This window comes from Acyrthosiphon pisum, chromosome A1 (genome assembly GCF_005508785.2).
Source record: "Acyrthosiphon pisum isolate AL4f chromosome A1, pea_aphid_22Mar2018_4r6ur, whole genome shotgun sequence".
NCBI classification, from domain to species: domain Eukaryota; kingdom Metazoa; phylum Arthropoda; class Insecta; order Hemiptera; family Aphididae; genus Acyrthosiphon; species Acyrthosiphon pisum.
In genome coordinates this window covers 50,377,807-50,393,808 of record NC_042494.1, presented here as the reverse complement: position 1 = coordinate 50,393,808, position 16,002 = coordinate 50,377,807, and the positions used below count along the sequence as shown (strand labels likewise).

General features: G+C 29.4%; 3 protein-coding genes across 4 annotated transcripts in view; 2 read left to right on the top strand and 1 right to left on the bottom strand.

Annotated features, from left to right (window-relative positions):
• The first annotated feature begins 1,088 nt into the window (after positions 1-1,088).
• Positions 1,089-8,339, top strand: LOC100159460 (regulator of nonsense transcripts 3B). Its single transcript, XM_001942556.5, has 6 exons — positions 1,089-1,248; positions 1,327-1,439; positions 3,410-3,623; positions 3,680-3,868; positions 3,958-4,213; positions 6,602-8,339. The coding sequence occupies exons 1-6, from the start codon at positions 1,239-1,241 to the stop codon at positions 7,158-7,160; spliced, it is 1,341 nt and encodes a 446-aa protein (XP_001942591.1). The 5' UTR covers positions 1,089-1,238; the 3' UTR covers positions 7,161-8,339.
• Positions 8,340-10,767: 2,428 nt separating this feature from the next.
• LOC100161499 (guanine nucleotide-binding protein subunit beta-like protein 1) lies at positions 10,768-13,226 on the top strand. Its single transcript, XM_001942510.5, has 2 exons — positions 10,768-11,162; positions 11,409-13,226. Exons 1-2 carry the CDS (start codon positions 11,025-11,027, stop codon positions 12,216-12,218), a joined length of 948 nt encoding a protein of 315 aa, XP_001942545.1. The 5' UTR covers positions 10,768-11,024; the 3' UTR covers positions 12,219-13,226.
• Positions 13,227-14,196: 970 nt separating this feature from the next.
• LOC100163552 (ataxin-2 homolog) overlaps positions 14,197-16,002 on the bottom strand; it is a 37,997-nt gene continuing 36,191 nt past the window's right edge. For both annotated transcript variants that reach the window (XM_001942480.4, XM_016807601.2), the window contains exon 7: positions 14,197-15,793. In XM_001942480.4, the coding sequence (XP_001942515.2) occupies positions 14,655-15,793 (1,139 nt within the window). In that variant the 3' untranslated portion in view covers positions 14,197-14,654. The remainder of the gene's footprint in view (positions 15,794-16,002) is intronic.

Here is a 16,002-nt window from a genome sequence, read left to right as displayed (position 1 = left end):
AAAAACACGAGAGCTAATTACACGTTGGTTCACGCGTCATTATTATATTATGTATAGTATACACTTTTGAATTTCGATACATATTCTTGTATAGTTGGATGTAAAAGTAGGTATTTAAAATAATTATATAAATATATATAAACGAACACAGTGGCGTATTTCCTCAATAGTTATTTAATATCACGGGAAAAACCACCGACAAATTACAAAAAACCTCTAAAAATGGGATTTTAATTTCTAACGCTTTGTTTATCATCATAGACAATAAACAAAAAATATATTTCAATATTAATTCAACTTACGGGCTATAATAAATAATAATAATATAAAATATCCAGACTGACAAACCACCTCCGCTCAGAATCGTTTTCCTTTTACAATGATATTATGTCATTGAATTCAAGTGTAATACAATCCATCATACATTGACCCACTTGTAACCTACTGTACAGTAGAGCGACATCCACTTACCTGCTTTTTTAAATTTGTTTTGTACATATTATTATTTAATAGCAATTAAAAACTCGAAAATTTTAAATCGTCTTATAAATATGGTATATTTATTTAATAAAGAGTAATTGGGTGGTGTGGGAGGCTTTGCCCCCCACGGCTCTATTTTCTGAAAATTATCTGGACCCTCCCCATAACAAATTCCTAAATACGCCACTGAACGAACATAATATTATATAAAATATACATAATATATTAATATACTTATATACCTATACAATATAATATATAATACACATAATAGTATTATATTTTTTTTTTGAACAACACGTTTGATGTTTAGAAAAAATAAAATACGATACAAAATAAATCATAATAATATCATCTTATTTGTCGTATGAAATACCATACAATCATAGAACAATCATGATACAATTGCCAAGCTTCAATTCATGGCGGGAGTTCGCCATCTATTATAGTACTATCTGCACTAACACAATAGCACTAACAAACCCTTTGATAACAAACAATAATAATATTATCAAAATACACAATTTAATATAATATATATACAGTGATATTGACTGTTGTGGTTATTTGTTATTAGTATATTCTTGATATTCTTATCACAAAGTAAGTTCTAACTGGATTCATTGCATATTTTATAATACGCAACAGTAATATTATAATAATATTTTGTATTGAATTACATCAATAATTTCAACATTGTGAATTTACTGTACAACATTATTCGGTGTATATTTCCTTATCGAAAGAGATGATCAAAAATGATAAAAGGTAGGTTATATTAATTTATGAAAATGTTTGATTGATTTATTGTAAATTCTCACAAATGTATCAATATAAATGTTACAGAAAATACTGAAGTTATAAAACCACCTGAAAAAGTTGATGACTTTTTGTTGTCACTATTTAAGGCATTGGACAGGCAGAAATCTAAAGATGATCGTAAAATAGTGGAAAAAAAAGTAACCATTTTTCTTTTTATAATAATTATTATTCGTCCTTTTAAATGGCATTCTAACCTATTGATAATTACCAAAAATACATACATGATATTATATTGCTTTTTTAAATTTAAATATTGACTACCTATGTTTATTCAGATTTAAACTAAAAATCAAAATCAATTATTTTTTACCAATAATCTTATCTAAAAATGAATCTTTATACAACATAAATTATTAATTGTATTAAACAATATTTTATTTGAAGCATAGATGTTTGGAAAAATATAATGGAAGATGCATATTTTGCACCAAAACCTATTCTTAATCTACGGCCTCCAGTTATTATTATTATTATTGTTTATTAAACGCCAAAACGGCAATTTTACATAGTATAACAAATATGGTATAAGTACAGAAAGGTAGGATACATAAATAATTAATTGTATACAGAAATAGTTTAAATAAAAGTATAAATAATTCAGAGTATACATGTTATAATATAGATAAATAGTATAATTATAAAGGTAGAAGTATAATTAGTGGCCTAAGGATTATTGGTTGTTTGCAGCTCTGAGCATGCGATGTAGAGTGTGGTTGTGCCCATAAGAGGTCTTGTGGGTTGTGACATAAAATTGTGATTGGTTTCTGGAAGAATGAGAAGGAACTCTAAATGGGATGGCTGCAAGGAGATCAGGAACGTCCAAAGAACCATTTAGATATAGTTATAGAACATTGGACAACTATTTCCTTATGACTAAATATATATTTTTTGTGTATTGGACTAGGTTTTAAGTAAAATAATTATTTTATATACATTATTTTACCCAACAACATTATCATACTTTTCAAACCAAATTAATTCTATGAAATTATATGAAATAAAGAAAGTATAGATTTAAGCTGGCTTTAGTTAGAGAAAATTAAAAAAATATTTGTTTGAAAGCTTATGCTGTATGCAAAACTAAAGTCTGTGCTTGTCCTTGATTTTTATCAAATATTGAAAAATTCATCTAAAAACTTATTTTATATTGTATACTTATAGGTAGTACTTTAGGTAATTAAATAATTTGTATGCATCTGAGTCATATGAGTCATTCTCGCCAAGTCGATGGTGGTGGCAATTAAAATATATCGTTATTAAATGTATTAATTGTTAGTCAAAAGTTTTAATTTAGTTATTCGGTCAGAGCCCAAAGGAAAATACTATTATGCATTTTTTAAAGAAAATGGGCTTATTCAAATTAATACTTCTCTTGTAGATACTGTAGCTCTCAAAAAAAATATACCCTCGTGGAAAGTTTTTAAGGAGATTTAAACATAGTTTAATTTAAAAAAATATATTTGGTACGTCATCACTCGCTATCTTTGCTGCCGTAATATTTAGAAATACGCTGGAACGATGTATACCATCAAAAAGTAAGTCTATACGTCTGAAAAATTATAAAAACGGCCCCATTTGAATGTTTTCAAAGAGATGTCAAATGATATTGTTATACATAATCTTGGTTACAACTTACAATAGTAAATACTATTATGATAAACCTTTTATTAAATTTTCAGCTCTTTGATATAAAAATTGTAACTTTTTATAAATTTTTAACTACCAAATAATTTACAAAATTTTAACTTCTAATTCTTATAAAAAAAAATTGTACCTAAACTCTGTTCAAGTTAAGAAACATAGTCAGCAGCGACCAGTTTTCGTTGGGCTGCAGTCAGACAACACCAGTTTGTCACCCTTACCCAGTCAATTATCTGTATACCTGCTGTGTAGTTTTGCCATGCCTCTGCTCACAAGTTGGTCGCCGACTACGTTTCTTAACTTGAACCGAGTTTATGTATGTTTATTATTTTTTAAATTCTATTAAATGTTCATGTTTTTTTAGAATGAGCAAAAAATTTATAAATTTATTGTTATTTTAATAAAATGTGAAAAACATGAGGTAGACCGCATATGACAAGAATACCTCATAATTTTTTCTATAAAGGTGGTTGTTCGGAGGTTGCCTCCAACTATGACTGAAGAAAGATTTCTCAATGAAGTGTCTCCTCTGCCTGAATTCAATTACATGTATTTTATACCTGGTGATCTACATGCAGTACCATTTCATCATTCAAGGGTGTATATAAATTTTCTTAAAGAAGATGATATGTATATGTTTACAGACAAATTTGATGGCTATGTATTTGTTGATGACACTGGTAATAAATACTTTTTTTATTATGAGTGATAAAATTACCTTTTAATACTTATGTAGGTGACGAGTATCCAGCTACTGTTGAACTAGCACCTTACCAGAGGATACCAAAAAAAAAATTAGATAAAGATGCAAATTGGGGTAAGATACACGAGAACCCAGTGTTCTTAGAGTTTAAACGTAATTTTGAACAGAAGACTATTGATACCACATTAAAAACTACACAACACTTTTTTGAATCCGTTGAGGGTAAAGTAAAATGATTATTTGACATTTTTATGTATTTATTGAATATTGTATTATGTTTGTTAATGTTGAGTATAATTTTACTTTCTTAGATAAATCTCAAGAACAGGACTTGAGTACACCATTACTTGAATATTTAGCAAAGCAAAATGATAAGCAACGTGTACGAGTAAATCAAAGGGATGAACGTCGTAAAAAAGTATTTATTAGAAAACAGGAAAAAGAGGATGTTTGGAGAAACAAAAAAGTGGAAAAAGAAATTTTCATTAAACCCAAACAAATTACCAAAAGCAGCATAATCAGTAAAAGAGTAATTGATGAAAAACCAGTGAGAGATACAAGCCAAAAGTATGCAGATTTAATTTCTTTAATTTTTTAAGTTAAATTATCTTTTTTATCTGGTAAAAATAGTGGCACCAAATATATATTTTAGTTGTGACTTTGAATGATAATTCAAATCTTATAACAAGTTGATAGAAAAAAATATTAGGTTTTGATGGCTAGAGGTAAAGTACCCTCTAAAATGTTAAGTGTATAACAGGTTTGATGGCAGAATGTTGATACTACTGTACTATCTGTTCTAAAATCTGCCTCAAAAGAGAATAATCGGTCAGCCGACCGATTTTTGTCAGTTCTGTGCATCTCCCACTAAAAAGCTGGTGTTAGCGTGATCATACGACGCAATAGTTCTCGACACTCTTATCACATTGTTTATGATGCGCAAATGGTGATTGTTCTCTTTTGAGATAGAGTATAATAGAAATTTTCATTAAAAGGATGCTACACAGATATTTGTTGCTCCGTCTTACAAGTGCGTAACATACCAAATTTATGCTCAGCCGATCACGCTTGACTCATTTAAAAATTAGAGTGAATCGACCTATTATGTAATTTGATGGTAAGAACATTATCTGTGTTTGAATGTTGGTTTTTTTTTACGATTATTCAGTTTTTAAGGGGGTTATGAGTATTTTTTATTTACGCTATATTATATTATACGCATAACTTGCTCAAAACTTGAACTATTGCAAAAAAATCCACATACAAACACAGATAATGTTCTTACCATGAAGTTACATAATAGGTCGATTCACTCTAATTTTTAAACTAACGGAGCTAATGTTATCTGCTGACAGTAAAATTGGTATGTTACTCACTAGTAAGATCGAGACAACAAATAGCTGTGTAGCGACCTCTTATTTAACATTTATATCGTACTGGTGTTACTTTAATATTTAAACTTATCGGTAACCATAATAAATAAGTAAAAAGAAAAAACTATGTTAGCTCTGCTGTATTATAGGTAGCAACTGTAAAATTTACCTTGTAAATAAGTATAGATAATTTTTTTTTTTTACTATGATGTTTCTGAGCAGAGATAGTCTGTTAGCTTATATTTTTAGTCCATTTCATTATAAATATATTTATATTCCTATTAAAAATGTATTTTATTATTGTTATAAGGGTAGATTAAACTAATTTTTCCCAAAATCAGACCGCATAAAATAGTTTATAATAATAATTAGGGATGAAAATGCCGGAATAATTTTGGAAAAATATTGTTTTTTTCCAAAATCTACGGAAAATATGAAAAAAATTAGAAAATATTAAAATAAAATATTTTTAAGAAAATTAAAAAAAAAAAACAGAATTTTTTGAAAATTAAAAATTACATTTACGCTTATAAATTAAAATAATCTAAGAAGGTATTAAAAAAACTCAGTTAAAAATAGATAAAGAAACCTGTCATTATTGTTTCACATTTGTCAAAAAATTGAATTATTTATACCTAAATAAAGTATAAAATCCACAAAATTCATCCTGACTTTATACGATTGTATGTACTATGATTATTGATTATCAATTATCATTATTTATTGGATTGTTTCAACTTTCAACATAACATTACTTTATCAATTCTTTAGGAAAAAAATGTTTTTTTCGTAAAATTTTTCCGGTAGAACCCTGTTTTTTTTATCAAAAATATTTGCCGTAAATTTTAAATGAAACCAAATTTTTCCGAAAAAATCCTAGGTACTAGGAAATATGATACAAAGGAGAACAATTATTTTTAAGTCTAGCTGTACCGTAAATAAAAAAAAAAACAGAAATTAACTAATATTTCCAGGTTTTTGTTAGGGGCATGTGTCATCTCTCATCATAAAACATAATTAAACAGAGATATGCAAAAAATCAAAAATAAACAGAAAAACTGGAAATAAGCATTTTTTAAAAAATCTTTAAAAAAACAAAATAACCACTCAAATATTATAATTGACGTTTTGTAACATGACATACACTTCCATTAGCACTCTGTTATATTTTATGTCAAACCATAAAAATAAACAAATGCTATAAGTCCCGATCTCTAATTATGAGTATGAAAAAAATTTATATTTGAAAATGCTCATAATTCACTTAAAAATTTGTTCATACTCCATCATCATGGGTTATCATTTGTACTTTTTATATTGTAGCTCAAACATTATTAAACAAACCACAGAATAAATAAAAAAATAATAACCATTAAGTGTGCCAAGTCACACTCTGTACACTCGCCAATGTCTATGTATCTGATATTGCCTTTGCTTATAATATGAATAAATGTATTATTATTAATTAAAATATTTAGTCAGTCTTGAAAAAACACAATGTTTAAAATGTATTATTTATATTTAATTATAACAAGATTATATTGTTACTCTACTAATGACTTATACTTTTTTTTTTTTTTAGAAAAATCATTAAAAGTCATAAAGACGATACAGGATATATTGTTGAAAAAAACAAATATTATGATGAAAATCATAAAGTTAAGAGTGAAGAAACTAAAGTTGACGAAGTAAAAAAAATAGAGATTAAAATTAAAACAGCCAAGCTGAATAGTCCACTTAAATGTTTTGATAATGATTTAAAAGAAGATATTATTTCTAAACCTGAAAAAATGAATGTGGATATGTCTAAAGAAGATAATGATATAAAAAAGAAATCGGAAGCATTGAAACCTGGACATTCAGAAATCAAAACTAGTGTATCAACTAAACATAATAAGTGGCATGATGATAAGGAAACAGTTGAATCTGGTGAAACTGAAAACTATAAAAAGCATCGATCTGATACGGATAAAAGATTTTCTTACAATAAACGAATAGATAATCGCCGTCAAGAATCCAAGACTGATCGTCGCATTAGAAATAAGGATCGTCCAGCTATAGAAATTTATAGGCCAGGGATGGGCAGATTGAGTAAGTTAAAAGCAGAGAATGATAGTATTGAACCAGAAGCTAATAAGTAACAATTCAAAATTTAAATTATACTTAACAAAAAAATAATGTACATTCTTCTTGTATTTGATTTTTAAGCTATTTCTCTATAATTTTCATATAACTAAATTTTGTAACATGCATTTTTTAGTAATATTAAAGATTAAATATATATGAATCATGGTAAATCATATTCTGTTTGTTTTATTAACTAAAGAGTAACGGGTATTATATTTAGAGGCATTGGAACAAGGAATGGATGTGTAAGTTATAACATAAATCCCACATTCCCACCTAGTGTTTTAGAAAATTTACTTATTATGAATAAGTAGTTTTAATTGTACAACAATACATTTTCAATTATTCAAATCATTGATTTTATGACATTACAAAATATTTATGTTGAGGATATTTGTTGTTTGGTTGTTGTGAGTTGTGACTGATTTGTTGTAGAATATAGAATTTTTTTTTTTTTCATCATGTTTGTGGTATTTGGTAATAATATAATACTGTGCCATATTTCAATATTGTTTTATATTTAATTGAACAGAATTGTAACAAAATTACTTTTTAAAAGTAATTTCTATGTTATTGTGTTATTTTCCACGTGATTTAATCAAGTTACGAATGTATGACAAAACCTAGGTGCTAGAATATTCGAGTAAAATTAAAAATCAATAAAATTTATTTACGATTTTAAAAGTTCTAAATAATAATCAACAATATTATTTAAGGTCCCAGGTATTAATACTTATACAGTTACTCATTTTGTTCATGTATAACATTAAGTCATTACTCATTAATGTTATCAATGTTGTACTTATACTCATAGGCGCAAATAGGGGGGGGGGCTTAGGGGTATTAGCACCCCCAATTTTAAAATTAGCCCCCTCTAATAGTTTATGTGTACTTCTCCTTACAACTACAAAAAAAACCAAAAACAGTTTATCATCAGACATGAGGGTATCAGAGTATAATGAATGAAACAATGAACTCAACAATTGTCATTTTTTCAAATTCAAATCTATTTAGAACATTAATCATTATTTTCCAATGTCTCTACTAAACCCGGTCGTGGTGGTCAGTTATATTATTATCAGTTGTCAAGATCATCAGCGACTCAGCACTATGTATTATATAGTATTATATAGTATAATATCCCATACAGGTTGTAATAAATAGAACTGACTTTTGAAATAACTTTTGTTCGAATCAATATTTAAATTGTTTTTTTATATACAATTTATAGTCACTTATTTATAGTTTCAAATATATTATGCAAAAAATTATTTTTATATTTTAATTAGGTACTTATTTTTTAACATTGAAAATAAAAAATAAAAAAATTGATTACAATTTTTTAGATATATTCAAAATAGCATTTGTGAATCTGATTATAAAAACAATAATTTTGATAGTAAAAACATTTATCTTAGTCAAGTAGTTTATTTTTAGAATTTTTGATATATCAATATTTTTTTGATTAAATTAATTTGGAATGTACACGTAAGTTATTATAATAACTTCTTTCAAAATATTTTTTTTTGGAAATTTGCTGACATGAGTATATTAATTCATAAATTATTTACTAATCATATAATTTTAACAATTTTTGTCATACGTTTAAGTAGCGTCATTTTTTTTTCGTCAAGTCTTCTGTTACACCTTGTATACTAATATTTATTTGTCATATTTTTTGAATAAAATATAAAAAAGTTGTTTTAAATTTTTGATAAATTAAAATTGACTATTGTATTCATTTTTATAAAATTTACCTAATACACTATAAGTTCTTCAATGTTAAATTGTCATAAAACATTTTTGCTCAAAAAAGTCATAAATGCCTCATAGTTATAATTTAATTTAAATGCCAAGAAAGTGCAGAGCTTAAGCACCCTCAGTTTTTTTATTGAAATTGCGCCTATGTGTATACTGCTATACAATTTATTCAAGTAAACTTACTAAGTATATAAGTATTTAAGCTGTAAATATTTAAAGTTTTGATGAGCCGAGTAGTGGACAAACATTTTACGGGGTAACCCTGTATCACTCCACTCCGCTCATATATACTTTAAATACTTATAAGTTATAACTCATAAACTACACGCAACACGCCCTAAATTCAATTTTTTTTTTTTAAATAATTAGATAAATATTCTGCTTTGAAATATTAAATTAAAACTATGTTGTCATTCTAAAAAGTAAAAAATATTTAAAAATGTTGTTTTGTAACGACTTGAACCTATGTAAAAAAATATTTTCAAAAAAATTACATTTTTTGAAATAATGAGCTTTTAATGATAAAATAATCATCCTGTATGTAGTAGTTACATCATATATGATATGACAGATTTTGCAACTAATTTTTTGTACTTTATTAGTTAAGTACCTGCTTATTGTATAGTGTTGTCATAGTCATTTTACTACAAATTTTTGATTGATTGCCAGTTGGCACATTCATTTTAAAGAAATCAATAGATAATTTTGCTGGATATTACTATTTTTAGATAGTAAGGTATTTGCTGCCTAGGTGATTGAAATATTTGCAATAATGTTGGAAATAGCCCAACTAAAGGGGGAAATATAAATTAAAATGTACCCTGATTGGCAAATGACAAACTAAAGGAGTTTGTGCTAAATTCTGATATGGGCGTAAAAAATGAATGATCTTACTTATAATTGAGAAAAAAAACCAAGTGTGAAGCAGTACAAACTAAACTAAATTCTGAAATCATGTGAGTATTTGAATATTTAATAAGTGATATTCAATATGTTTTCATACCACATATTAAGATAAAGGATGATTCTAACAAACAAACCTTAATATTATAACTCAAAACTGTATTTAAATGTTGTTCAAAATGTTTAATTATCGTCAAGTACAACATATATGGGACTCATAAGTTCGAAGTTTGATGAGATTGATGTTTCAGATATCATGATCATAGATTTTTTTCAGTTTAGCGTTTGCATATTGACTAAGATTTAGGTATATAATATATGGTCTGCCATTTAGTCATGTATAATGAATTATAATAATTATTTTATTTAGGTTTTTCTGTGGTTATATCATAGATATATGGACCAAGATCTGAAACATTATCTAATTAAGAGATTGTGTACTGTGTAGGTCATGAGCTATTTGACATTTTTGAATATTTGATATTATTTTGATTCAAAGAGTTAACTCCTATATAAGGTGAGTTGAATCAGTGTGAAAAAAACCAACAATTCACATGACATGGTGACCACAATGATAAATAAGGCTGATATTATATAATCCCGAATTGACTGAAATTATTATTTATTTGTTAATATTATTATTAATTATGAATTATCCCTTAAGACATTCAAAACTTTGTGAGTTATATAAACTCGCTTGAGAATTGTGACACTTGTGAGTCAGTATGATTTAGGGCCTCGGGGGAACTATATATGAATTGAGAATCGTTAAAAGTGTTGAAAGTTGATTTGGCGATCAACTTATTTAAGTGGGTTATAAGAGTTGAAACTTGAAAACTTGAAATTCCCACCTTTATTACCTTTTGTTCCAAAAATAATTTGTTCAATGGGACTTTTGTTCCAAAAAACATTTGTTTCAATGAACTTTTGTTCCAATCTTGGAACATAAGTCTCTTGGAACAATTATTACGCGCCCGACCAATATAATTAATTTTTTTATCAGTGATAGGGTGATAGACGATTGAGATATGAACGTGATAAGAATTCTCTTTTTCTTCTGTAGATTGTAATTGTAATCCACACTCCACCTGTCCTAAATACTGGTTAAATGGTAATTCGGTTACCTATTTCAAATTCAAAATCCTGAGACAAATAATTCTTCATTGTTACTTATTAATGTTTAATATAGTTTAACGTGACATTTTAAAAGAAAAATGTCAAAAAAAATACCATCTCCTGTTTACACATTGAAATGTGAAAAATACACTCCATACTGCTTGAAATTCTATTTAGATGGCGAAATTCTCTATGTCGGTACTCTGAGCGGAGAAATACTCGTCTGGAATATGGAGGTAAGACTTTTTAGTGTTCAATTAATCATTCAACAATGTTTAATTATTTTATCATGCAAATAATAATCATTCAATTTAATACATAATATTTATGATATTTTATTAGGAGTTTCAATAATAAAATATTTTAATATATATTTTTCAATGAAACCTTTATTATAATACATTCATTGCAAATTGTATTATAAAACATATAGTTATGATGTTTAGTATGAATGTATGATCATTTTATTTTTCTGTTTTCAGTCTAACCGTTTAAAAAAAGAAATTAAAGCTGGTACAGTGTGTATAATGACTCTTGAGCTGTTGACTAAACAAAATCAATTAGTGTCGCAAAACAAAGTCGGCGAAATAAAATGTTGGCTGATAGATGGCATAGAACTCAAGCTCCATCACACACTATCAACCCAAATAATTGGCTTTTGTAAATTGGCTTTGTACAAAACAAACATGTTATTGTGCAAAGGAGAAAATTCTACGATGTATTGTTACTCCACTGACACTTATGATAAAATTACTGATTTTAATCCACACCAAGACGACAGTTTGGGAGATTTGATGGTTGTTAAAGCAATTGGTGATTATGTGTTTTGTGGCTATGAAGCTAATATAGTTGTTGTATGGCGAGAAGATTATATTGTTAATCAATGTAGCTTTCCTGAACTTGAATGTTTAATGGCTCTGGATGTGGATCATAATCTAACCAAAGGTATTTGTGCTGGTAGTTCAAATGTTATAAACACATTTTATATTACAGATGGTAATCTAAGTTTGGATAGAAACATTAAGATTACAAATCCTGGTGTTAATGCTTTGCAGTTAAGACCTGACGATAAAATAGTCGCTGCTGCTTGCTGGGATTTAACTGTAAAACTATTTTCTTGGAAGACCATGAAACTCTTAGCTGTTTTGGATTCTCATTCAACTGGTGTCATGAATATTGTATATTCCGAATTGTCTGTAGCATTTTGGAAAGCCAGGTACATGCTGGCTGTTGCAAATAAAGATAACAAAATCACTCTTTGGGATGTCTACAATGGAAAGGATAAAGATTAATGCATATTATATTAATACTTTCATGTGAATTTGAAGATTATCAAAACAAACTATATTCTCAATAGTTAATGGAATGTTTTTGAAAATTTTGTATGAAGCAATAAGATTATAAACTATTACTTAGCAAGGTGTGCTAAAGTATTTTAAAATTATGAAATAATGAAGAACATATTTTTAAAATTGGTTTTTTTTTAAAAAAAACTAGAGGATGATATTTTATTATTCACATTATATTAATTGGGAGAATATCAAAAGAAATTATTTTCAAAAATGTATTTCATTATTTAGATTGAGCTAAAATGAGTTAATGAATTTATTAATATAAGTTGGTTTCTTTAACTCAAGTCTTTCATGCCATAATAATAATAAAAAAAGTATTTTTAATTTTAAAAAGTTTTACTTAATATTATGTTTCTATTTTAAATGGATAAATCAAACTTAATATTGATGTATACACTTATAAATAAAAATACCACAATAACCATAATATTATATACTTACGATTTTTACAAAAATTTTTATAATGCATAGAGCTCTCACTTCATCGTACAGCCGTATTGTATCTCTGTATTTAAAAGGTACTATATTGAAACCATATTCTTTAATTTTATTATAATTGTTTTATAAATGTATAATGAGTGACTAATAAAAATTAGATATTTATTAAATTTCCGGAACAATACATTTTTTTTTAATAGCAAACCTTTTTTTTCTGGAATTGGTGAATTCAATGAATACATCTATTGTATTATTTCCCACTCAAAAAATCCAAACCTATGTATATGTAAATATGTATAAAGACTAAAGAGTAAAACCGTGTATAATTAAATGCAAAAAATATATCAATATTTTATAATAAACGATAATTAGGTAATTGTTGTTTTATCATTTTTTTAACTAAAAAAAACTGTAACTAGCACTGGTAGGTATGTAAATAAGTGTTGAGTGTATTTCATACTTAGGTCACTTTAATCAATGTACTAAATTCTAATCTTAAATATTGTATACTTACAAAAAAACTATCCTGAGAACCTGGGCAAAGAGTGCCTATACTTGTTTAATAGAACCAGTTATAAAGATATTTTATTTTTATTGGTAATATAATATATTACCTAATATAATATTTTAAGGGGTCTTGCTATGTTTTTTTATCACGATATCGTAGTGTTTTTGGTATTTTCTCGATGTACCCTGTTTTTAACATTTTTTGTTCTTTTGTCAAAAAGCTTGAGAATTCAATACGAAAGTTCATAGTGAGATTTTTACACCGGTTCCTACGTGTTCCAAGGATGACAGCATTAATTGTTGTCACAGTCTTACATACGTATAGGTACACTATATTATACGACATGGACATTTTTAAGTTCACAGTAACACATTTTACTACGTAATTTCTAAAATTAGAGTGAAAGGCTTATTGATGTTTTTATTAAGAAACAAGTTACGACCATTTCTAAGCTGTACATTTTTTGTACATTCTAAAATGATCATAACTCACTTATAAATAATAATTTCAATAAAAACCTTCGAGATCCCTAGAAAATTTCTTGAAAATAATTTTTTTTCCACCTTTATACTCAAGTGTCACAAAAAAAAAAAAATCGAAAATCCATTTCCTAAATAACTCAGAACAAAGAAAAATGAATTCAAATATTATTTTAAAAATTTAAATTGGACTACTGGGAGTATATTTTTTTCCGCTTATTGGTCTAAATGTACGAAAAAACGAACCGCTTTCGACAGCCTTAATATCATATTAAGCCGTTTACATTCACTACCCCAAATTTCGATGACGGACAGAAAAAAAAAACACACACACATCATTATAAATACAATAAGTAATACATTCTTTCGCTCTGCTGAGAATCTAAAAATATTTTAGTTAAAAAAAGGTATTAGCTATGGAATATATAAGAATGACCCCAAAATAAGACAGAATTCGATGAAATGACAATAATATAAACAATACACACGTATATATAGTAATAAAATTATTGTCATGTATTAATTACACAAAATCATAATATATACTTATCGCATAGTACAGTATATATATATGGTACCTATTATATATTATATTATGTATATATACATAATAGGTAGGTAATAATAATAATATTTCGTTTATATCTATTATATATAATAACACGTGTCCGACGCACGATGATAAATCATGATAATCATAATTCATAATAATAATATACGCTTTATCCGTCGTCTTGCTAAAAAATCCGTCGTCATACGAATAATAATAATAATAATAATAATATATTAATATTATAACATAATAATAATAATCATAATTACAATATAACTGTACTGCAAGAGCCACTGCTAAGCAATACCTATACATAATTTATAACCAACTCGTACGACGGCCGTACGCTTATATATATCGTATCATTATTATAATCGTTGTCGTCAATATTATTATCGTTATTGGTCATCGTAGTACTCGTCGGCGTACTCGTAGACGGGCCGCATGGGCCTCCTGTTGGACGCGGACGTCGCCCTCACGTGCTTGTTGTTGTTGTACTGCTGAGCTTGCGGACGGTCCGCGGCGGCCTGCTGTAGTTGCTGTTGCGGCCTCTGTCTGTTGTTATGCGGGGCGCCCATCACTTGCCTGACGCTCACGCGCTGCGGCTGCCTGGACTGCTGTTGGTAGACCGTCTCGGCCGCCACCGCCGATTCGTCCACACCCTCGTATTCGTAGGCCGGCGTCGGTCTGACTTTGGTCGGTTTCGAGGTCCGCATCAGGAACGGGCCGGACGCTCGTTGCTTGGTCGCTGCGTTGATGGACTGCCGCGTGGCCGCCGCCGGCAGTTCGTCCTCGTAATCGTCGGCCACTGGCCTCTTCCTCGGCGCCGCGGGCTGCTGCGGTTGCGGTGCAACGGTTGCGGGCGCCCTACCCGGCTTTGACCTGACCGACGCGGCCGACGGGCGTCGTACGCGGTCCGCGTCATAATCGATCACCACAGCCGTTCTGGCGGCAGCCTTGACCGGCTTGGCGACCTGATCGGGTTTCGAGGCGGCGGCGGCGGAGGCCACTGCGGATTTCACAGCGGCGGGTACTTCCGGTTCCGCGGCGTACTCGTCGTCTGCCACCACTTCCTCGTCGTCGTCATAATACTCGACCGGATCTTCGGTAGCGGCCGGACGTGGTGGCTGTTCTCTGCCCCTGGAGCTCGACTTTGTCGGCGCGGCTTCTGTGGTGGTGCTGGTGGTGGTGCTGGTGGCCGTGGTGGTGGACGCGGGAGCGGCTTCCGCCGACGGACCCGGCTGTGGGCCAGACTTCGATACGTAATCGTATCGATCTCGTTCGTTGATGGGCACCGGGCGGCGGATCTTGGGCGGGGCCCTGGGCTTGTCGTACACCGAAGATATCTGATTGGAAACGTTCTTCGTCACTGCGGTCGACGGCGGCTGTTGCTGTTGCCGTGGCTGCTGCTGTTGCTGCTGATGGGGTTGCTGCTGTGCGTGTTGTCCTCTGTGCTGTTTAAAGTTACCGCTCGGCGGCGCGTCCGATTCCGAACTGCTATCCTGATAATCAGCTTCTAGGTCGGCCTGCTTGTAATCTGAAACGTTAACGGCCGGTCAATTACAACCGTTCTCGAGAGGACGCTACCCATATGCATTTTTTGTCTCCGTCTTATACACGCGTACATACATAAGAAACAAACAACATAGGAAATTTTCATTCCCCAATTTTAATAGTGTGCTGTTAGTTTTGTTATTATAAAGTGACCCAATATCAAACTTTTAGGTAAGAACATTACATGTGCTT